The 24,609-nt window shown below is 38.8% G+C and overlaps 1 protein-coding gene across 1 annotated transcript in view; it reads left to right on the forward strand.

The window, feature by feature from the left end:
• Window positions 1–24,609, forward strand: part of LOC139723777 (ras-related protein R-Ras2-like) — a 48,748-nt gene that overhangs the window by 21,399 nt on the left and 2,740 nt on the right. The window contains exons 3-5 of the mRNA XM_071634987.1: window positions 11,555–11,657; window positions 13,939–14,047; window positions 22,393–22,511. Of these exons, the coding sequence (XP_071491088.1) occupies window positions 11,555–11,657; window positions 13,939–14,047; window positions 22,393–22,511 (331 nt within the window). The remainder of the gene's footprint in view (window positions 1–11,554; window positions 11,658–13,938; window positions 14,048–22,392; window positions 22,512–24,609) is intronic.

Raw genomic sequence — 24,609 nt, forward strand, 5'->3', positions numbered from 1 at the left:
AGTGAAAGTTTTGGGAAAAGTCAGTTAAAAAGTTATGAATTTTTAAAGTATCTGCACAGTCGCTGCTGGATGAGAAGACTGCTACAATGTATGATGTCACATGCGTAGAACGATGTAAGGAAAATTATAAAAAGAGAATTTCAAAAAATTTCACTTTTTGGAAAAAGTGCATATTTCATCACTTGTCTCTGGCATATGTTAAGGGTAATGTTATTCCCCCTGCCTTCTGAAAGAGGCAAGTCAAGTGTTTTTATTATGCAAGAAAAGTGAAAATATGTTGAATTTTCTCTATATTTTGTGTATATTGTTGTCCACACATATATCATAACATCTAGTAGTCTCCTCATCCATCGGTTCCAACACCAAAACTTTAAAGATTCATAACTTTTGCATCAATTGTCTGATTTTCCTGAAACTTTCACTGATGTACAGTATGTTCTACTAATATTGCTGCTTTCACTCAATCCACATTGCTCGAGATTGTGTTTGGGTTTCCTTTAAAGATTTCACTCCCATCATGATGATGTATCTGCTGCCTCCATATGATAACTTTCGTGACTTTTCTGTTTATTATAAAAGGGGATGTGTGTGCAAATAGGTGACATGTAATCATGTAACCACATAAATTAAATGCTTGTTACAGAGTATGTCCTGATCATTTTTGGTTTATCAGCAATTTGCCATGGGTGCAACAATGGAAAGACATTGAGGGCATATATCACTTGACACTTCCCAAACGATTTCTAACCCGTGACTCATGTTTCCTTTACGGATCAACCGGGAATCAATCTGCGGTGTGTGTGGCTAGTCTCTGCTGTCTTTTCTCCTTTTTTTTTTTCAAGTGTAAGAGGAAGTCCTGCGTGTTGTGACATGCGGTTGGTTTGGGATGAAAGGTTGACATCATTTGCACACTAAATATTGGCAGACATTTGAATATTTCGTTGTAATCAAACCTCTCTGAGCTTTTTTGCCCCCTCACGCAACTTTATGTGCAGAATGTTATTGCTGCGCAAAGAATTTATAAGTGTACACAGTAGCTAACCAAGTTTGTTTGTATCATGAAAAACTAATGGTTTAAATGATCATTTACGCAACCGATAGCTTGCATCGATACACATTTAACTAATCATTAATCTTAATAAGTGCTAATATGGTAGAGCTCCAGGACACCGTAGATTCAGAATATGATAGCTCGTTATTGTGAAGCAACCAACATTACATGATTTATGATGTGTGGCCGGGAGCCTGAAATGTAATAGTAGTTTAGAATGAAATGTTTTAGACCTTATTGATAGACCAGAGTTTACCATAACTTATCACAATGTACCTCCTACATAATGTGAGTGTGTCTGTGTTACAAAATGGACAAAACTGATGACGCAGGTTTGACTTGTCCATTTTAAAACTGACGTTTTTTTTTCACGAATGTCGATCCTTCGCATGCAAATGTGCTCAAGAGGCCGTACTTTTGCTAGTACACTCTCAGTGTTGTGGTTCATTATTCCTGTGGAAAATACGAGTCAGGTTTCAAAGTCTTCATGTGTACACTCAAAATTATAACTGACAGTGATTGACAGTTACAGCTAGTGACTTACCACTAAAGGGATGTAAAGCTAAATGGTGTTGCAGACATGATCAATTTCTAGCCCATCTTTTATTCAGCATTGACACTTATGAGAGCTGTTTTGCTCAGTGATGGGTGAGTGTTTGAATATAAAACAGAGTGTGAAGCATTTTCATTCTTTCTATGTGGGATAATATAAGCATTTTTCACACCCTTTTGAAAAAAAGAAATATATACAATGTATATTTGACAATATAAGGGAACTGCGCCCAGGGTTTAAAGAACAGAACTGGTTAAGGCAGCAAAACCCCATACTGACCTTCTAGTCTTTATCAACCTTGCTACATAGTGGGTAGCTTTACCGAAAGAAAAGGGGAAAAAAGAGGAAAGAAAACACTGGATACAACTTCCCATTTATGAAACTGGAAAAATAATGAGAATTTATGGCTGTGGCGAAGCTGTAGTGACTTGGCTCATCCAGCAATGCACAGCTCGTTCAGCCCAGCCACTTCATCACAGGTATACCATTTTAGTGCAAGAGCAAGGTTCACTCCCATGAGCAGCTATAGTGTGTGTCAAAATTCTGTGCATTTTGCTCGAAGAGATGGGTGATGTGTAGTACTAGCCCTCAGCCCCCAACTGCACATACTTTATAATGCAAAATTGCAGATCAAAATAATTGGTGGTGAATCGAAAGATTAAGCAGCTTTGCCACCGGGCTGTTAGAAATTGAAAATTTTCTCCAATATCTCTCACTTATACCTGTACCTTCAAAGTTTTAAGGCATTATTTACTATCTGCAGATGAAACAAAAACCCAGGTTTAGTGCTTCAAAATAGTTCTAAAATGTGAGTCAGGGAAAGAAACATCAATGTAAAAATCTGAATCAGGATAATCAATGTTAAATATAGTTTGATAAAATGTTAACAATGATTATGATAAAAATGTTTCTTGACTAAACCATCTACAGTTATGGTTTATTGAGAAAAATAATGATAGCTCCTTATGTTTTAGGCTTTATTGCAAAGTGGAGGTGTTTTGTGGTACACCTGACCTTCACATATATATGCATCAAATGTGATATCTCTAAAAATTTATAAATCACCGCTCCCAATGGTAAACAGTACCTTTAAGACGATGCAGTTGAAGGCATACCTTTTTCAATGAAATTCTTCATACCACCAAATAATTTAAGCTGATATTGTGATATACATTTTGTATAAGGACAATGACATGAGCTCCTATCTGCTGTATATGCCATTAGAAGTTGTAATCTTTAATAATTGATGTTAACATTTTCAGGCATGACCAGTGTCAGGAAGTACCGTAAAGTTCCGTGTATAAGACGCACTATTTTTTCGTCGGAAAATGTTGAAAATCGGGGGTGCGTCGTATACACGGGTACAGTCGAATCACGGAAAAAAATCCGTCATGTACACCCAATTTTATAAGGCCAACTTGGGGCCATGTATGCCCATCGACGTCTGGAAGGTAAGCAATCACTAAAACTTACGGATAAAAGAGCGATCTTTCAATCTGGACACACACAAAAGCTGCAAATACGAGATAAACTTATACATCGGCCTTGTGCAGTAACGATGTATCAATCTGGCCATAGACAACAGCTGTAACAGCACTGCTGTATGCTACCGATGTCAGTCTACCAAGCTACCAACAGCCAACCTAGTAGCTGGAATATGCGATGTACAGGTATCATTACTAAATTACCGATACCGTAAAACTTATCAATGTACTAGTATCAATATGGCCATAGACAAAAGCTGTAAAATACGGAGTAGGATCGACACTATGTCACCGTAAATATGAACGATGTGTGAAGCATGCATGCACGTCCATATCGGTTGTTTGCTCTTCATTTCACAAGTGCGAGGCCAGCTAGGATAGCATAGCTACACTAGCACTGTAGCTAGCTAGCTAGCTAGCAAGCTTTTGGCAAAGGCAGCAGCTAGCTGCAGAGAGGCTTTTGCAATGGACTCGCGTGCACACAGCGATCGGATCGAAGCGCGCTTGATGGGGCGCGCTGTGTGTGCAAGTCCATTGCTCTCTGTGTGCGTGTGCTGAAATTATAGCGAGCTGCCTTTTGCAAAAGGCTAGCACTGTGCATACAAGCATGGTACAAGAGACACACATGTTACTGGTAACAGTGCATGAGTGTAATTACCGTACGCACCGTACGTCTTGCCATATGATCCCTCTGCTACACTTGTTGATGTTTTTCTTATTTTTCGTAATGAACCTTCCAGTCTGACATGCGTCAATTGACCGATTCTGTGACACGCTATGTGTATTTTTGGCATGGGCGCAGCCATAGTGGGTGTATCAGCCGACCCCCCCTCCGCACTCCCCCACCCCTCTCCCTACATTAGCACGCGCGCAGAATGAAAAACTGCTTTAGCCAATGGGCGTCTCGTACTGAGTGCGCGAATGCTTGCTAGTGCGCGAACCTTTGTTACAAGTGCGTGATAAACATGTTGCCTGGGGGTGGGGGAGAGCAGGGGGGGTCGGCTGATACACACCGATACACCCACTATGGCTGCGCCCTGTGCCGTAAAATGTCTGCTGCCCTCAACGAACCTGAATCGGTCAATATGCGAGACACCCTCTGCTATGTATGGCAGCAAAGATCGTACTGTACACTCATGAGTACGATATGCATGACACATGTAGGGTGGAACATCCTATTACCGGACGCTTTTCTTTGTGGCTTTGAATTCCGTACTCATAGAATGAAATTTCGGCTAAAAACAACACCACTTATTCACAGACTCATGGAAATTACGAATTCAGCCAACTTACGTCATTTCTTCATTCCAGTTTTTAGAAAATATGCTTCAAACATACCCCTCTAAAAATAGTGGTTTTTTGCGCGGTGCAAAATCGCATTGTATTACCGGACGCTATTTTCGTAATCGAATAATCGAGGTCTTTCGCACCTAATCCTTGCACCAGAATCACAATTCATCCCACAAATCACCGTACACATTCTCACCGAGCGGATGACACACAAAAAAATCTGCAAATGAAGCTCAAATTTCGTATTTTACAGTAAAATGTCTGTCTTGACCATTTCGAACAGTTCATGCAATAAAACCTTGTGAGAAATCGACAACTGGTTAGAGTATACGTGCTTTGTCTATGGGAGCTGCACGCGCGGGTGATGAGTTGCGTGCCCCTTAGCGCACAACTATTCCGCATCGTTCGCGTTTGAGGACGATAGCTACAATTTTTCCGATATTGATCAGTGAACTTTTGGTTCTAATAGAATCTTCAGCATTTTTCCTGTATGTGAGTGGGATTTCATAGAATTTCAGTCGCGAAATGTGATTCAAACATGCATAAATACAGTGTATTAACTATAAACGAGGTGCGGGTCACTCAACTATAAATTTGAGGTAAAATGTGAATTGTTTTGTGTTTTTACATTTAAACGTGGCGTTTTTTGCGATTTCGGTCCACACAAAGTTCTGTGAGGCTAATCTACGAAGTCTCGCGCGTACAGAATGTCATTAGTACGCAAAAATGTGCGTGTCCGGTAATACCATGGTGTCCGGTGACACCATGCTTGCCCCTACCACGATTGAAAGGCGAAACAATAGCAAGTGAGTACCGAGACAAGTCTCGCATTTTGCGTCTTCCATATTTTGTTGATGTCCGATGAATACCGTTAAAAGAAAATATACAAGGAAACGAAAAATAGAGCAAATACATGCTGCATTCTAGGGAAATTTTGAGCTGAAATAATATGTATGACACACGCAATATTTGCGTGGACATTTTCGTGTTGTTGTTTTTGTTTTGTTTTTAATTTTAGGTCCGAAATTAGGGGTGCGTCTTATACACGGGTGCGTCTTATACACGGAACTTTACGGTATACATACACATATTTTGTTGCTGACATAATACCTTTCTTATTTTTCTTATCATTATTATGTGCTGTCTTCATGAATATGAATTATAGCAGTGTGTCATATCATTAATCACTGTATGCCATATCTTTTACTAAATGAAGATAAATGAAAGTGTTAAAATGTTGAATTTGGGTGGAAGCAATTCCTCCTTCCTTTAAGTACACTTGTATCAGGGAATTTTCTATCAAGGGAATTTTCTATCACGGCATTTTCAGTGTTTTAGTGAGAAGATGGAATGGATTTTCGATAGAACGCAAAGTTGTCACCAGGAATCAAGTGAGGGGTTGCATATTCAATAAAGCTGCTGAGAAGACTGAGTTGATCTTGACCTTCAAAGGTACTTTGCCATTGATGCTTACTGCTTTGGGATTTAAGGAATGATGACATTGGCACCAAAATAAAAGCCCAAGACTCTTTTTGACTTGGCTTACTAGGTAGCCATCCATATACAAGGCCAAAACCCTATAAAATCAACAAGCCATCACAAAAACTCCAGTCCATCTAGCTCACTCTCCACTTAACAAATTCCAGACTAGTTAAAGAAAAAATTGAAATTGTATAAAAGCAACAGTAAACATTACATCAAATTGGAAAAAGATTTGGGAAGTTATGAAATTGTGCAATTTCACTAACTTTTACACTTCACAGTTCGTAAACAGTTGATATGAATATGCAAATAGTGAGCTGATGATATTATCAGCTCATAATTGCACATACCTACAAAAAATACAAAATTGGATTTTCTGCTATAAAAATGTAAAACATAGTGCTATTCCTGCCTGGATAAGTTCAAAATAATGATGATTCAGATATATTCAGATTTGAGACTGGAGCATATTTGCATTTGAACGAAAGAATTTGAAACTTTAAGATTTTGTGTTCAAACTATGGAGCAAGTTGTGAGACAATGAAATCATCAATTCACTTATTTGCATATATTCATATTGACTGTTCAAGAAATGTTTTGCAAAAATCAGTAAAACTTCATAATTTCATAATTTACTTTATATTTATCTGATTTTAATTAGATATTCACAGTTGTGCTATATGAGATTTATCAGACTATAACTTTTATGTGAATTCAGAATTTCCTTGTATTTAAGTACCAGGTCATAAACTGTCCCATACTCCACATGTTCCATTAGATATGAAAACAAGGAGCAGACAAATAAACATAACTCTCCTGATTGTTGCAATGCCGAGCAAATTCTGATTTACTTGCCAGAGGGTTGTATTAGAAAAAAAAAAAAGATTTTGTTATCCATATTGAGATATATCCCAATGTAAATTAGTATTGATACATGTAGGAGAAAGTATAGAAAACATTCAAAACACAATCTTAGGCTGCGTTTATCAACTCCTTTTCTCGGCAGAAACAGGTTATCCAAACAGCTTTCAAGGAATTTTTACGAGTTGATAAACGCAAAGCTGTTTTGAAAGCCCTTTAGGAAAGCCTTTTACGAAAGGGTGCGTTTATCAACTCTCCTTTCTCGGCAGAAACAGGTTATCCAAACAGCTTTCAAGGAATTTTCACGAGTTGATAAACGCAAAGCTGTTTTGAAAGCCCTTTAGGAAAGCCTTTTCGAAAGCCCGAAATTTGTGACGATCCAAACAGGTTTCCTAAACAGGTTATCAGAAACCTGTTTGTAAAAGCCTTTCGAAGTTGAAAAACGCAAAGCTGTTTTGAAAGCCCTTTAGGTCACCCTACTGCGGTTACGCAACCATGCGTTTCCAGTTTCTGAAAAGACGCGCGCCACGTAAAGTGCCCACGAGTACGTGTACACAGGTGTATACATACAGCTGTGTGTAATGCACGCATATGCTTGGAACAAGGAGGTGTTTCTCTCACCAACAAGGTTTGAGAAATAGAGTAACAACAGTCTCATTCCTTTTGATCCCATGTCTCATGCCGCCACTCAGAAATATTTGAAGTATGTGCTAAACTGGAGCTACCTCACAGATAGGAAGACAATTGATTCATGTAGCATTGTAACATGACTCGTCACTCTCAAAGGAAGATATGTCTTTATGATGGTAATTGCTTTTCGCCGTCCTGTCTTAGAAAACAAGCGGCACATTTATAGTACAGGCAGTCAGGGCTTTGGAAAGGGCTCTCGAAAGGGCTATGGAAAGGGCTATGGAAAGGGCTATCGAAAGTTGATAAACGCAGCCGACGAAAACAAGCGGCACATTAATAGTACAGGCAGCAGACAGGGCTTTCGAAAGGGCTATGGAAAGGGCTATGGAAAGGGCTATCGAAAGGGCTATCGAAAGGGCTATCGAAAGGGCTTTCGAAAGTCGTTTAAACTGGGGAAAGTTGATAAACTGCAGCCTTAGATGTGCACGAGGTAGGTGTGCCATTGGAATGTCATACACCTCCAAAGATTAATGGCAAGCTTATCTTCTTGCATTACTCTGTCAGTTTGTTTTCTTTCCCAATGATTGCCATTCATTGAATGCCTGGCTGGTGCCTTAGGAGAGGAGGTTGTACCAATCACAGTGTTCTTGTCTTCCATTTTCACTGATAGCATGGGATTAAAGAGTGCAGTCTCAAGAAGCTGATCCGGCATCACACAGAAATTGCAACAAAAATTAAAAATTGACCTTAAATACATAGATAGCAGGTCATCCCAAATGGCAATGAGAGCTATTAAAACACAGAAAACAGATCAGTGATTTTAGGGGTTTTTTTCTCTTCAAATATGGCAAAATATGTCATGCTATGACATTTATGATCGCCTGAGAGCTTTGATGTACATGACCATTCGCTCCTCATGGGTATCAAGCTGAAAATGCATTATTCCTTTGAATATGTCATCGAAAGAACATTTTCCTCACAACACAGTTTTAGTTTATAAAGAGGAAACTTTATTCTTTTAATAGATAGAAAGTATTTTTATAAAGAACCTGAGTGCTCTGTATTCAGCATACAATGTACTAAAGAGAAATAGTGGTTTACCAAGAAATGCCATATTAGCTTGACATACGGTATTTTTAGTGCCTATAATAGCCAAGGTATCATATGTTAGGCAATTATGTCAGGTAATAAATTCAGATGTTCTTTCATTTTTTTTTCTTTAGCTGCTACAGATTTGTCTTCATCTTGTATCTAAACAGCTCTAATTTAGAAAACAAATGGTTTCTCCTTCAAAAAGAAAAGAATATGGAGCACTACAGTGAGTGGTTTCTGGCAATGTTTCAGGTCGCATTTGGTACAGTTGCCTACCAACTTCTCGACCATATGTCACAATTTTTCTAATGTTGCCATTTTTTCACAGGGGAATATGAATTACCCTAGATATGTTTTAAATTTGGGGCACACTGTATACAAGTCTGTCACTACAATCCCCCCCCCCCCACAAAAAAAAAAATGGAAACAAAGGAAAGTACACAAATACAAATGCCGCAATCTGTGCAGATCTGAACATATTGCAATGTTAGATGCAATTCACATTTTCCCATTTTTCTGTTGTGCCTTTCTTGTCCTCAACCAGTCATTGTAGGAGTCGGTGTGCCTTTGGACATTGTGAAAGTGCTGAAAGTGCATTCCACTGCTGTAACATTTTAATAAATACTTATTTTCGTAGCCTGCCAAACATCAGTGTAATGTATCATGATCGGAAACATATTCTACTCGTATCCATGTTACAAAACAAACCCAGTGTTTCAACTACCAACTCCGTGAACAGGCTTTTATCAATCAATGTTATATGACTGTATTGATCTAGGTGTGATCATTAGGGACAGGCTGGATGTCTAGCATTCTGTCGTTTACCGTACTTGTCTAAAAAGCAGAAATTCTTGTTTGTAATGGACTTTGTACATATGTATGTAAGAAACAACAATAAAGATATAGGAAATAAAATCCTGTTTACATATAAGATGCAGTTTCCATGAAATCCGAATGTTTTTCCTGGTCATGGAAAGTAAATGTCCATAGAGTGAGATATTTTTCCTTTCCTGTACAGGAATAGGGATATGCACCCCTGGGAAAAGTCAGTGGAAGTATAAACAAGTTGACTGAGTGGCACAAACAGATCATCAAAATTAGATATTATGTTTTTGTCACATGCTGTTTGCAAGCATAATGACAAACACACATTACCTAATGCTCTCATATTGACACTGAAGTATTGTATAATAATTACTTCATGGAGGTAATAGTGGCAATTAGTAATTATAAGCGAAGATGATAAATGGGTCCATTTCATTGGCGCACGTGCCAATCACATGAAGGAAGGCACAGAGATACTAATCTTTTAGGGTTTTTTTGTATTATTTCATCATGGCTATTCTTCTCATTCTTTCTCCTCTCCTTTTTTTTCTCTTCCATTGTTATGTTGTGTTTGTCTTGTTTCAAAGGTAATTTCACAATTAACCAACAATGTGTTTCTGTTGATATTACCAAATACCACAAGGAAATGCAAATAGGTGTTCGTCAAAACATGTGTAGGATTTTTAATGGAGTTTTAATGAATGAGGTTAACCATTTAGATGTTATCAAGGTTAAGTATGACGTCAATTTGTTTTTTGCATCGATGTATTCAAGCATCAACAAATATTGGCCATTAACAATTCATTTTTGCAAATGGTATGTATTACTTTAAAAGTGGATATTTTTGCGCGACTAATTTTTCACGCTTGGCCGGGTAAGAAGAATTTCGTGTGTTTTTAATTCCGCGGAATCAAGACATCACGCACAGGAACATATGGCTAGCAAAAATATTCACGTGCTTTTATTTTCGCGGTAGTTTCTGGTTGCGCGAAATGCGCAAAAATTTCAACACCGCATACATACATGTAGCACACATATGTCAATACAATACAATACAATACAATGCATGACGTGACATGACATGACATATTTATGTGTTGAATGTATTTGCAGTATGTAGGTCCCCTATTGTATGTATGCATGTATGTATGTATGTACATGTATTTCTGAGCTCTGCTAAGGTTTTTTGTCCACCTTGACTCATGCCTTTTTTATCACAATCACATGACCAGCATTGAACAAAACATGAGTGCATATTTTGTTTTTCTTCAAAATGAACTGTAAAATTACTCTAATTTGATAGTACAAACGTGTACATAAAATACAATTGTACCATGGTCTGCAAGGGTTGAGGGATAGGGCATCAACATGGAGAAAGGAAGAGGGGTTGGGAGAAGTGGGTTCCTGACCCTAGATGTCTCTGGAGCAGAGGATAAGGTTTGAAAATAGAGTCTGTGTCACCATTACAGAGAATGCCACATAATCAATCCAGAGCCAGATGTAACAGCACAATTCTGTCATAATGTTTTTTTGAAAGTCTGAGGTTAAGGGTTCAAAGGTCAAACTGATTACTTGTTGCTGAGGGAAAAAATGTTCTATCATATCCATAGGTTATATATCTGTACGTTGTATATTGATACGAGAACACTTTCGTGTGAAAGGGGGGTTAGATGTCACAATCACAGATCTCTCTAATTCCTAATTATTCAGCAGTGGTGTAAGTGTACATGCAGGGATCATAGCAAGAGTAGACTGGCCAAGGTGTGACTGAATATTGTCATATAACATTCTTTTATAATTATTACAGAACTAGGGTTCAGAAGGTAAAAGAGATGATACAGTTTTGGTTGAGATTGGGCTTCAGGTTTCAATTTTTTTATGATGATTTTTTTTAAAGTATTGAGAAACATCAAATATGAAAGAGCATACATGTATTTCTAGGAGGAATTTACAGTTTATATATTACAAATGAAAATTGGTTTTGAAATGGCTGAGATATCCAAAACAAAGCAATCCTAATAAAAGGTGGGACCCACCTTTTTTTAGATCTCTTTATTTTACTTCGGTTTTTTTTTATATCTCAGCCGTTTCAAAACCAATTTTCATCATATAAACTTTGAATTCCTCCTGAATTGCATGCTCTTTTACATTTCATAAAATGGTTTCTAAGTATCTTGCAAAAAGTTAAAAGCTGAATCCTCACCTCAACCAATACAATACCATTCCTTTAAAGTGTAATAATTCTTTAATCGTTCCTTCTTCTTTTTTTGTCTCGCTTGCCTTCAGTTCTAGACACAGCTGGCCAGGATGAGTTTAGTGCAATGAGAGAGCAGTACATGAGGACAGGGGATGGATTCCTTCTCGTCTTCTCCCTCATCAACAGGACGAGGTAATTGTTAACCCTTTGAGGACGGACTGATTTTGCTACAACGCGCATTTCCCATAGACCCCTGCCCAAGGATACTCGGGACTCGTCCTCAACGGGATAAAGGACATGTCCACCTTCGTAGACATGTGGGTTGAGTGAATGCAACAATATTAGTAGAACACATCAGTGAGAGTCTGAGGAAAAACCTGACGATGCATTCTAAAGAAAATTCAACATATTTTCACTTTTCTCACATAGTAAAAGAATGCTTGACTTGCCTCGTTCAGAAGGCAGGGGGAATGATATTGCTCTTAACATACATCAGTGATATGTCAAGGAAATATGCACTATATTTAAAAAAAAAATCGTGAAATTCTCTTTATATTTTTGTTCTACGCATGTGACATCATAGACTGTAGTAGTCTTCTCATCCAGCAGTGACTGTGCAGATACAATGTACTTTAAAAATTCATAACTTTTGAATGGATTGTCCCATTTTCCCCAAACTTTCACTGATGTGTTCAACTAATATTGCTGCATTCACTCAATCCACATGTACATATGTATATGAAGGTGGACTTGTCCTTTAACGTCCCTGAGATGTTTTTAGTCCCGCATCAGTATTCTGTTTTGTATTTGTGATTTCTTTAATCATGACAGTGGTCCTAGGCTTTATGTCATAGAGCCGTTGGCACTACAGTACCACCATGGTAACTTGTCGGCAACAATTAGCCAATCACCTACACATTTTCTCTAGTCTTTTGGTGTGACAGCTGCAATTATTGTGACTTATTTCTTCTTATCACATGAACTACACTCTAGATTCACTTCTAGGTTTAACTGGAAGTTTCCATTACTTTATGGGTTCATACATGTCTGGCTGTGATGTACTGTTTGAAATGGATTTGGGGAGTATCACCTTTTTCATTGATTGAATGAAACTGATTGAAATCTTCAGAAATAGCCATAATACCTGCGATTAAAAGCACTACGCTTTAACAGTGAAATGACTCTTATTTTTGATTGATTTCTATTGATATTTAAGAACATTTTGGGGTTGTCATGTTGGAGGTCAAGGGGATATCAACTAAACAGCTAAATATATTTGGCAATTCACATGGTTTAAAACAGACCTCCAAACTTTTTTTTTTTTGCCCTCCTTGACATGGCAGTCAAACTAAGATGCCATATGCTGTGTGCGTCTGTCGCGTGACAAAGTTTTCTGAAATGCCTTGAGGTGTCAATTAATGTGGATATCTGTTGTGGTTTTCCACTGGTGGTTCATTAGAAACCAGCCTTAATTACAGAGTAATTGCCTTGTGAATGTTTAAAGTTGAGTGGTGATGTTGTAGTACAGAAGCTATTCATTCCTGTTCTATTGATCCTTTAAAGACTGTAGTCTCAAGATTTGTCATGTGGCAAAGGTGTCCTCATCTTTTCTTCCTTTAATATCCTGTGCATACAAAATTACATTGTATGAAATATTGAACGTTAATATAAAATGTTACACTCTAATCACTTTTCACAAAACGCATGCTATTTAGAGGAGGTACAATGAAATAATGTACCGGTAATTGCTAGTTTTACACAATCGTATTTGATGTGATGGATAGAAATCAATTTGGAATGAATTACATTGTGCAGAGAGGGGTGCAAGTCAATACTTGGTCAGTGGCCATGCCCAATAAACTCCATAGAAATATAAATGAATGAAGGAGAAAAGCACTTGTAGAGCGCAGACCTCCGCCAAGCAGGTCATTTCCATCTGATAGGCATGCTGAAAATCCCCCAATTTCCAATAATAGAAGCCATCCATTTACGTCATCAGCTTGCAGCTACGCGGCGCCTCACCCGAGCAGAGCCCGCGCATTAGAGCGCGTATGCAAGCCTCAAATATGTGCAGCTTGAACTCTCAAGTTCATTGACCCTATCTGCAAAGAGATAAGAAAATCCTTCAAAAATCCATGAAAATTCCTAGATAATATACCAAAATTGAATCATCCCTTTTTTGTGTCATTATCAAGTTTTCCTGCAAGTTTTGTTCGAATCTGTTCACAACTTTTTGAGTTATTTTGCAAATCGACAAACCAACGCCGATGATCACTTAACCTCCTCCTTCCTTTGCGGAGGTAACTATCGCAATTGCGTGGGAAAGCAAAGGCATTCAGTCAACTGGTCACTGCAATTGAGCTACTCCAGTTTTCTATTTCCAATATTCTCCATGGAATATTTATTGCATTTTTTTTTCATGCACATACCAGTCTCACTCTCTCTCTCTCTTTATCCCCATCTCTCTCTCTAGTTTTGATGAGATCTACAAATATCACCGGCAGATCTTGAGAGTGAAAGACAGGGACGAGTTTCCGATGATTCTCATCGGCAACAAGGCAGATTTGGAGGAGGGCAGAGTGGTAAATAGCCCCCTTTTTTTTTGCCGTACACCTAACCATAATTGATTATAGTTGTCACAATGATTAACAACTGTTTATGTTGAGAAAGGGTCACAGTCTAATCAGGAAATAACTGTATTTTGTGGTGAACGTGGCACATTGACTACATAACATTGACTACATAACATTTTCTACTCATTCCTATGAATAGAAATATTAGGTATTTAATTGGCTGTGTAGTCTTGAGTGTCAGACTCGCTTGTCACAGAAATATTTGTATTGTCAGTCATTTGTTGTATGATCCACTCTGTGTGTCACTGTGGGATAGTAGATGTATAGTGCACTCCCGTTACAACGAACACTGTTATAACGAAATTTCGTTGTAACGAAGTAAAACTTCTGGTCCCAAAATTAACACCATTAAAGCCCGTGGTACCAAATTCGCTTACAACGAACACGGTTATAACGAAATTTTCATAATAACGAAGTCTTTTCCGAGCGCCACTGACAAAGAAAAACAAAAGAAATGTGCTCCATTATAACGAAATGTGAATTGCTTTCGAAAATACGTAGCGGAACAAGCATTTATAGCGTCTCTGTGTCTCTGTGTGTTCGCTCCTTGTGTCACGCACAGTTTCTGAGGGGAACTTGCGTTTAATATTGTAATACAATAATCCCATCCCATTTCACATAGCTTTCCAGTGAATGATGAGTATTCAGCAAACAGAATATGATATATATACGTGGTTTCCTTGTTTTCGTTATATATTGTATTTGTTCGGTTACAACGAAATTTCGTTATAACGAAAGAAAACTGCCGGTCCCAAGCATTTCGTTATAACGGGAGTACACTGTAATTTAACCCTCTGTGTGCCACATTAATCATAGGTCTTCTCATAGGCTTTTGTGTGAAATTTGTGCACATTTGTCTCATTGGCACTGACCCTTATACAAATCTGTAAAGCATGCCTCGCAAGCTTGCCGCAAGCTTGCGGATTAGCTTGCCACAAGCTTGCGGGCCAGATCTTGGCAAGCTTGCGGCAAGCTTGCGGCAAGCTTGCAGCAAGCTTGCGGCAAGCTTGCAGGGTTCCAAATATTTAAATGAGCTGCCGAAAATTTGCATACTAGCTTGCTGCAACCTTGCAGGGCTAGCTCACATACCTGCAAGCTTGCACAAAGTTTTTAGCTTGCCGCAAGCTTGCCGGCCAGCTCACTGCAAGCTTGCGGGCCAGCCTGTGGCAAGCTTGCAGCAAGCTTGCAGCAAGCTTGCAGGGTTCCAAATATTTAAATGAGCTGCTGCAAATTTGCATACTAGCTTGCTGCAACCTTGCAGGGCTAGCTCACATACCTGCAAGCTTGCACAAAGTTTTTAGCTTGCCGCAAGCTTGCTGGCTAGCTCGCTGCAAGCTTGCGGGCCAGTCTGTGGCAAGCTTGCGGCAAGCTTGCAGGGTTCCAAATATTCAAATGAGCAGCCGCAACCTAACATGCTAGCTTGCTGCAACCTTCCAGGGCTAGCTGACCTGCAAGCTGGCACAAAGTTTGAAACCTTGCATATTAGCTTGCCGCAACCTTGCAGGGCTACTGGTAGCTGACCTGCAAATTTGCAGCCTTGTGTGACTTCTGGCAACCTTGCAGGGCTAGCTGACCTGCAAGCTTGCAGGGAGTTTGCAACCTTGTGTGCTATGCCACCAGTTCGCGGAATGCTTGCTGCTAAGCTTGTCGCAAGCCTTTGCAAGCTTAGTTTTTTAAAGAAATTAAGAAATTTGATTACTATAGAGCGCTCGCACAGGAGACCCGTTCGAGCACTTGAAGAGTTTGTTCGCAAAAACCGATAAGTCCATTTTTGAAGATTTTGAAGTACGGTTTCTGTTATAAAGTACAAATTATACCCTTAAAATGATATATTGGTCCTTACATAAAGGTACATTTTTGAAGTTACGGTCAAAAGAAGCAAAAATTTCCTTATTATTCTCTTTATTTTTCTTGACCTTTAATCGCAAATATCTCCATTTGGTAAATATGGACTTATCGGTTTTTGCGAACAACTCTTCACATACATTGTATCCCCTGAACCAATCTCCCATTCCCCATCTGGATTACTTTAGGCCAGAATGTTGTATGGCAACTGTCGCAGGATACAATAAAATCTGACGAGAAATGAGGCTGGTATATAGCACATACAAGGAATATAACATGTCATCCTATAAAAGTTTGAACAATGAGAGCACTGGCAATGAACATTTTTGTTACCTAGAATAACTCCCCATAAACCTCAATAGCAAGTTTGAACAAAATTCAACAAGAAATGTGTCTGATAGAGCATGCACAAGAAATGTGACTGGCATCTAAGTTGGAGCACTGAGGGCACCACCACCACAAGCTGTTGTGTCCTACATGTACATGTACAATGATCATTCGTTTACCGATCCTTAGCAAGTCTGAATAATTAAATCCCATAAGAATTGAGGTTACATGTAGTACCATACAGCACATACAAGAAATATGACATATCCTTAAAAGTTGGAACAATGAAGACGCTGTCAATGAAAACTTTTGTTACCGGTACCTAGAATAACCCCCCACAAAACCTCCATAGCAAGCCTGAATAAAATCTGACAAGAAATGTCGCTTCTAAATAGCTTACGAATAGAGCATATACAAGATATGTGACATGGCCTCCAAGTCGGAACACTGAAGGCGCTGTCACCACAAACTGTTATGTGTCCTTCATGTACAATGTAGATTGACCACCCGCACCTCCTTTAAAATAGCAAGTCTGAGTAAAATCCAGTGAGTAACGATCAAGTCATTGCATAAATATTTAAGCATTTTTGCAAATTTTGACATGGTCAGGGTGACCTTTGAACCTGTAAAAGCTAGAACAGTGAGGGCAGCATTATCAATACACTGTAGGTATAGGTGTATAGATTTGACTATGATACCTTTACATACCAAATTTGAAAAAAATCGGTCGAGAAACAAGGCCAGCATCACACACACAAGCAGACCCTGTTGAATTTACCTTTTCATGTATAAAGACGGAACAAGCGAGGGCACCACCACCAAAAACAATAGGCACCTTGATTTCACTATGATGCACCTTTTTGCCAAATTTGAAGAAAATCTAATAAGAAATGTGGCTGATAGAGCACACACAAGAAATGTGACATGGCATCCAAGTCGGAACACTGAGGGCGCCATCACCACAAACTGTTGTGTCCTTCATGTAGAATGACCACCCATACACCTCCTTAGCAAGTCTGAATAAAATCCGTTGAGTAACAATCAAGTTATTGCATATATAAGCACATTTGCAAATTTTGACATGATCAGGGTGACCTTTGACCCTGTAAAAGGTGGAACAGTGAGGGCAGCATTATCAATAGGTATACACGTAGGTGTATAGATTTGACTATGATACATTAATACATAGGCCTACCAAATTTGAAAAAAAAAATCGGTCAAGAAACAAGGCCAGCGTACGTTGCACACACAAGCAGACCCTGTTAAATTGACCTTATTTTCATGTATAAAGACAGAACAAGCGAGGGCGCCATCACCAGAAACAACAGACATCTTCGTTGTACCATAATACACCTTCATGCCAAATTTGAAGATGATCTACGAAGAACTGCAGCCAGTAGAGCGCTCTCACAAGAAAATCTCTGTGGCGGACGCGGATGCAGCGGACGCAGCGGTGCAACGAGGCCAAATCCATTTTTTGTAGTATCCTCCGAACTCTGTTCGGGGGATACAATTAGGAAATTTAATTGAAATTTGCACAAAAGTGAAACATAAAAAAAAAAGGATGAAGTATAAATAATACACTCAAATCTGTTATACATTCATTTATTTTACTATAAAAAAAAAAAGAGGTATGCAGAATGTACCGGTATTGAGTTATATGTAACAATAAAAATACCTGTTAATACACACACAAATTACAATGGGTGGGACTGTATTGCACATTTAGGGGAAGTTACTATGATTACTTTGTTAAAATGTGTAGATTATTGAGGTTTATGGGGAATGAAAATATGGTGAAGTTATTCAGCATGTTAATGCATGCAGTTAGTTATAATAGTATTAATCAATTTCATACCTTTAACAGAATTATTGTCCTTAAATCTAAGCTGCACACAGAAACAGTCAAACCGCCATTTTGAATTTCAGAGTGAACAAAGTAACTTTCTTTTTTGTAACTGAGAGGGCACCAGGCAATTTTCTCTATCAATTAACCTATAAGCTTGCGACAAGCTTGCGACAAGCTTGCGACAAGCTTGCAAAGATTTTGATTGTGGCCATACAGTTGCAGTAAGCTTGCGGTAAGGTTGCAGAATTTGCTCTAACAATTTACCCACAAGCTTTAGCTTGGGACAAGCTCACGAAGATTTTGACTGCATTTTGCATGCTTGCGAAGTTCTAACCCGCAAGCTTGCAGCAAGCATGCAAAGATTTTGATCACAGTTCACAAGCTTAAGTAAGCTTGAGGCGTTTTCTTTAACAACCTGCAAGCTTGCGACAAGCTCACAGAAATTCTGATAATGGCCTGCAAGCTTGTGGTAAGCTTGCGGAGATTTCTGCATTACTTGCAAGCTTATACGGCCAGCTTGCAGAGCTGTTAGTTGTCTCACCGCAAAGCTTGTCATAAGCTTGCACAGCTTTCATATGGTCTTGCAAACTTACCTGCAAGCTTGCGACACAATCTGCAAGCTTGCGATTATTTTTGCAATCATATCTGCGACCTTGCAATCGTCCACAAGCTAATGGTAAGTTGCTGCAAGCTTACCGCAAGCTTGCAGCAAGCTTACCGCAAGCTTGCAGCAAGCTTACCAGGGGATGCCAAGTTTGTATCATGCTTGCAGTAAGATGGCAATAAGCATGCGCAAGCTTGCACTCTTTAATACAAGCTAATTAAGGTTGCCGCAAGCTTACCGCAAGCTTGCTGCAAGCTTGCCGCAACCTAAGATTTTTATAAGGGCAGAATGGGATAATGATGCCTGTATTCATGCCATTAACACATCATGTCCCAAGGATAATTTTTCTGCAGAAATCATTATTTTGCGATCATTGAATTTTTACCTCTGAAGTTTACTGCCTCTTTTATATTGGAGAAGAAGTAGATGGAATGGATTTGGAATGAACAAGTTGATGATGTCATATCCTCAAAATGTTCATGTATGTAATGTGTGAAATTCAGAAAAATGGTTATTTTTAGCTAATACAAGTAAAAACATGTTCCTATACCAAAATATATCAGAGTTAGCACTTGTTCTTATTTTGGGTGGTTTTAAGACAAGTTTTATATTCATACAGCTATGAGATTTTTGTCATTTCTGTACACGTCAGGAATAAGGAATTGTGAGAGCATGACATTGTCAACTTGCTGATTTGATATTCATAAGAACCGGTCAAGAAATGTTTTCCCAAAAAAAATGTGAAATGTCAAAATGTCATATCTTCATTATTTTTTATCCAATTTTATTTTCATTTTTGTATTGTTCTGTAGGGAATATTTTTCTTTTTCTTTTCAAGTTTATTTTTTGGGTGGATTTCCTCTTTGATAAAGCAAGTGTTTCTCTTTTGGTTCACCTTTTTCCAATCTTATGGGCAGTAAGAAAGATTGCTCAGGATTTTTTTTTCAAACAAACTGTAGACTCTGGGCCAATGTCATGGGAATCCACTTGCTTATGGAGAAAAAATCTTGAATGAAATTTATTTTGGCTTGTTTCCACCGAACTCCTTAAGTAATGTTTTGATTTACTCATAATTTGTGAAAGTGTGTTTGTGTGTGCATGTGTATTTTGTATCTCTTTCGAAATGAGTGCTTGATCTTTCTCCTTATGTTCCTTGTAACACTGTATGACAGTTTAGCATGTATTATCAGCTTAGAGCTGTGTCCTTGAGCCTTTTTCTTATATATTATGTGTGGGTGTTATGCATATATCTATTTTTTTCTTTAATGTGATTGTGTGTGTGGGTGTAAGTCATTTTGCAGAGGTCTGAAATCAAGCTGGACCCTGAATGTAAGCCTAGACAGGAAGACTTTGTAGATATTTTTGAGATGGCATTGAAATTGTAAGACTGATTAAATACCACAACCACATACTTGTGGCAGGCAGTGTATTGGTGTCTTTGGTGGATTATTCCAGTTAAAGGATAGGCTCAAACATTCTTTTGCAGATGTCATGTAAATATGCATGCCCTTCGATGTCGGTCCTGCTTCCTATCGCTGAAGTATGCCATGTTTGCAGTATGAATTAAACAAACAAACAAACCCAAGAAATGCCCCTGACAGACATGTAATTTATTTCGTGGTCTGCATCGATAATAGACTTTGATGAACTCTTCTCACTCGGCTGCAAACTTTTACAGGTCAGATTTTGCAGGGCTTTGCGGGGGAAAAAGTCATCGACTCAGACCTGGTCATGTGACAAACACAACCATGGGGTGATCTATGTCATACACGTATCACTGACCAACAAAGCACTACGTGACCATACATTCACAGACATTGGAAAGTCCATTTATTCACCTGACCTCTCAGCCTAATGCTGTAAAACCAGAAACATTCGTGGCATGAAATTTTCGTGAATTTTTTCTGGCATTCAATGCATTGGGAAGATAAAACCTTTTGCGTGCATTTTACTTTCGCAAATCTTGGCTCCTTGTGAAATTTGTGAAAGTTTCAAGCATGTGAACATTTCTGGTTTTACAGTTTACCCAAGTCGGCTTCTCTTTTCAAAAGATGGCGCGATATAATCAAACGACACTATGTGCATCTCAAGTGGTAACTTTTCTTCTTTTTTGTTGCAGAGAAAATTAAAATGAAAACCATTCCATCTTCATAGTGCTCATTAATACTGTAAAACAAGGAATGTTTGCGTGCATTTTAATTTCACAAGAGCCAAGATTCATGAAATTAAAATGCACATGAAAGTTCTTCTCTACACTATATACATTGAATACCAGTGGCAATTCGCGAAAATTTTATGCTGCGAAAAAGGCCATCGGCTGCAATTTGCAAAAATTTCATGCCGCGAATATATCATGTTTTACAGTATTAGCATCAAACGTGCAGAGTGGTTCAAGTCTGCTTGTGTTTTTGTTGTTTTAATTGGATATAAAGCAGGTAAGAAAGTGCATATGTAATGGGATGTTGGAAGTTTCATTTTTTCCACAAAAGAAGTCATATCAATCATATGAGGTGTTAATGCCATTGCCTCACCACACTGTTGTTGGCCTGCACACAAATTCTCACTCAACTTCCTTTTTTTTTAAATCAAATGAAAGATTTGTCATTTCCTTCAGACCAAACTGTCAAATAGTTGTGGCAGCTTGCCAATTATGACTTTTAGGAGGAAATAGGACATAACTTTTCTAAATCATCAACTAAAACTTCAATAGTTTTCTTACGTTTTATTTTTCTGAACCAACCAGAAGGCTGTGGGGTGATGACATCATTGTATCATCTCAATTTCCATTGCGAGTAGTACCGCTTTAATGCATTTAACTTGTAAAACTTTACAATTCTGTGTCAACTTCCCTGTTCTATACTGAGCATAGAGAAATTTCTAGGGGTTGTTTATAGTTAGCTGAATTTTACTCCATTCACAAAAGTCAATTTCACCTTATACGAATTATTACAGGAGAAAAACGGTTTTGAAAGAAGTCAAGTTTTTTACAGGTGGAGCGCAATGCCAGGATCATCCGTATACATGTCTGGGGTGATCAATCACTTGGTCTACTCCCACTTTGTCTAATAGCCACTTAGTCTCAACCCACATGGTCTAATCCCATTTTGTGTACATCCAGTTCGTCCAATGACCATTTAGTCCAATTGCCACTTAGCCTTATTATCAGTTGGTCTTTCATTTAATACCCACAGTTTATTAGACTACATGGGAAAAATTCCAAGGAGGCAGAATTGCAATTAGACCATCTGGTCATTAGACCAAATGAGAATTTATAAGCCAAACTGGCCATTAGACCAAGTGAGGATTAGACCAAACAGGCATTAGATGAAATTGATAGTATAGACCACATGAGTTTAGCTGCAGTGGTGTGAGACGAACTGGGAAGTAGACCATCTGATACTGTATACGCCGAATATTTTGCGAGGTTTATTTTCGCGAATTTCGTGAGTCAGCTGCTATTCGCGAAATTAAGAACACGCACAAATATTGACTCTAATGCCGATGTGAATGTGACGTACATTTCTCCGTTCAGTACAGGACTCCACGATTGCGAATTTAACCACTTGTGAAATTGTTGGGAAGTCCCGATTCACGAAAATTAGACTCGCGAAATATATGGCGTATACAGTATTAGACCAAGTGGCCATAAACCGTGTCTGTATGTTTCAGGTATCAGCAGACGAGGCACAGCGGCTGGGGCTGGAACTCAAACTGCACTACCTGGAGGCCAGCGCTAAGACCAGAATGAATGTAGAGAACTCCTTCTACGAGCTTGTAAGGAGAATAAGGTTAGTATGGACCTGCAGGGAGGTAGTTTTCGATTCTGGCGGGGGGGGGGGGGGGACGATGCAGTTTGCAAATGTGTATCTATTCTTTCCCCCCTCCCCCCCTTCTTTTTTTAACCCGTTGAGGACGAGTCCAGAGTATACTCGGGCAGGTGTATATGGGAAATGCATGTTGTAACAAAATCAGTCCATCCTCAACGGGTTAAGCCAAAATATGACATTTGCCTTTAATTGGCAGCCTCATAACTTAATTGTATTCTTTCCTATAAAATCTTATCAGAGAATTGTCAGGAATGCAAACCGAGCAAGTTCGACGCTTAGCCAGAATTCGTAATGAAGTTAAGATAAGGAATATGAGTCAAATACCATGATGTGTTTCCACACTGAGCATCTTCCTGGCTTTGAAAGACACCAATAACTTCACAGAGGATGCGTACATTCCCAGCCTGATTGATTATGATAACCGTGAAAGAAGATCAGGAAATGAATGGGCACTCTGGAGCTGTGCCATTTTTGAAGAGTTTGTGAGGATTCAAATTACAACATTCATGGGTCTTCTTTTCTTGGTTTCAGTTGCTAGTTTCTCAAAGGGCAGTATTGTTCCAAAAAACATTGACCTTCAGTAGAAGTATATTGAGCTTGATACTTTAGAGAAAGAGAGAAAGACAGAGAACTCTTGACCATAATTTTTGTACTTCCTGAAATCCCACTTTTTTTTCCCTTCACATGACAATGACTGCCATTCCAAATGAGTAGACCTATCTGATTATGATCTAACTGTCACTTTGATGACGAGTGACTTGAAGATTGTAGCTGCGTAAAAGAAAATCAGAGAGAGGTTCTGATTAGCAGAGAATCATCTCTGACATTAATTGCAGCTGCCATGGCAACAACTATGAAATTGTTCTCATCAGTCCTTGGAAGGTGAAGACGACTAATGAGCATCTTCAGAATGTACTGATTCAGAGCTACCAGATCTCACGCATTCTGAGTGAGACTCAAGCATTTAGGGGTCGTCTCACGATCTCATGCATGGCACCCATTTTTCTCACACATCGGGCAAAGTCTGCAATATGGGCCCATAATAAGGAGCATAGCTTGAAGGATTAAAGTGATAGTTACAATTGAAGGTATATTTTCCTTTTGTCTTTCAAAATTAGTGAAAAATAGTCACTTAAGACAATGCACCTGATCTCACCATTAAGAGCTGAAAATTGAAAAAGCTCCCTACCATGGGAGGCCACAAGGGGCGGGGGGAGGGGGGGGACCCCCTCCCACACCCTTGCCTGCGCGCACATTCGCTCGCGGAGACGCCGAGTCATGATAATCTCACTCATAAAAAATCTTTGAACTTGGTATCCCTGCTGATTGACACCAACACTGCTGTGTAACTGATGATATTTCTTAAAGATATGTTTGAGAGAGAATTTTTTTTTTCTTTTTAATGTAGACTTCTGGAATAATTACCAGATGTAAAATTCAGGTGTGAGAATTTCACATCCTGACAGATTGCTAGTAATTACGTAAATGCAAAAATGCAATGCTGCAAGGAATACGGATCAGTGCGAAATGAGCCTGATTGTCCTCACACAGCTCAGTTGTTACTCTCACCTGAGCTTGGACTGACTAGGAACCAGAGGTCTCCAGAAGAAAGGGTGTCTGTCATGTCATGGCAGATGCACTGAGGTTGAACTGTCTTTCCTTATTTTCTCACATACCAAGAGTGTTTGATATGAAACACAATTGTAATAGTGCATCACTAGAATAGAGTTTTGAATTAAGCATTCGTGCCATGTTAATGCAAATTTGAATTGCAGCGGGTGATTTGATTTGTAATTCAAATCATGTCTCAAACGATGGCACAGATGTGTTTTCTAATCACGCTTTGCCAGGATTACAGAATGGAACAGTCGTGTAAATGGATTGATCTCCAATAGTGTTTTGGGGGGCTGAGCTTACGGTGATCTTTCAACCACTTCCACAGATAGAAGACCACACTCCTCAAATGCTCGCATCGCTGTCAGAGTGCACACTACATACTGCCTGTGTGTCATTGATGGAAACTCAGAAAGAAGCCACACCCCTCCCCTCCTAGCTCCGA

Source organism: Diadema antillarum, unplaced genomic scaffold (genome assembly GCF_040938485.1).
Source record: "Diadema antillarum isolate AM-2024a unplaced genomic scaffold, OU_Dant_1.0 scf00000199, whole genome shotgun sequence".
Lineage (NCBI taxonomy): Eukaryota > Metazoa > Echinodermata > Echinoidea > Diadematoida > Diadematidae > Diadema > Diadema antillarum.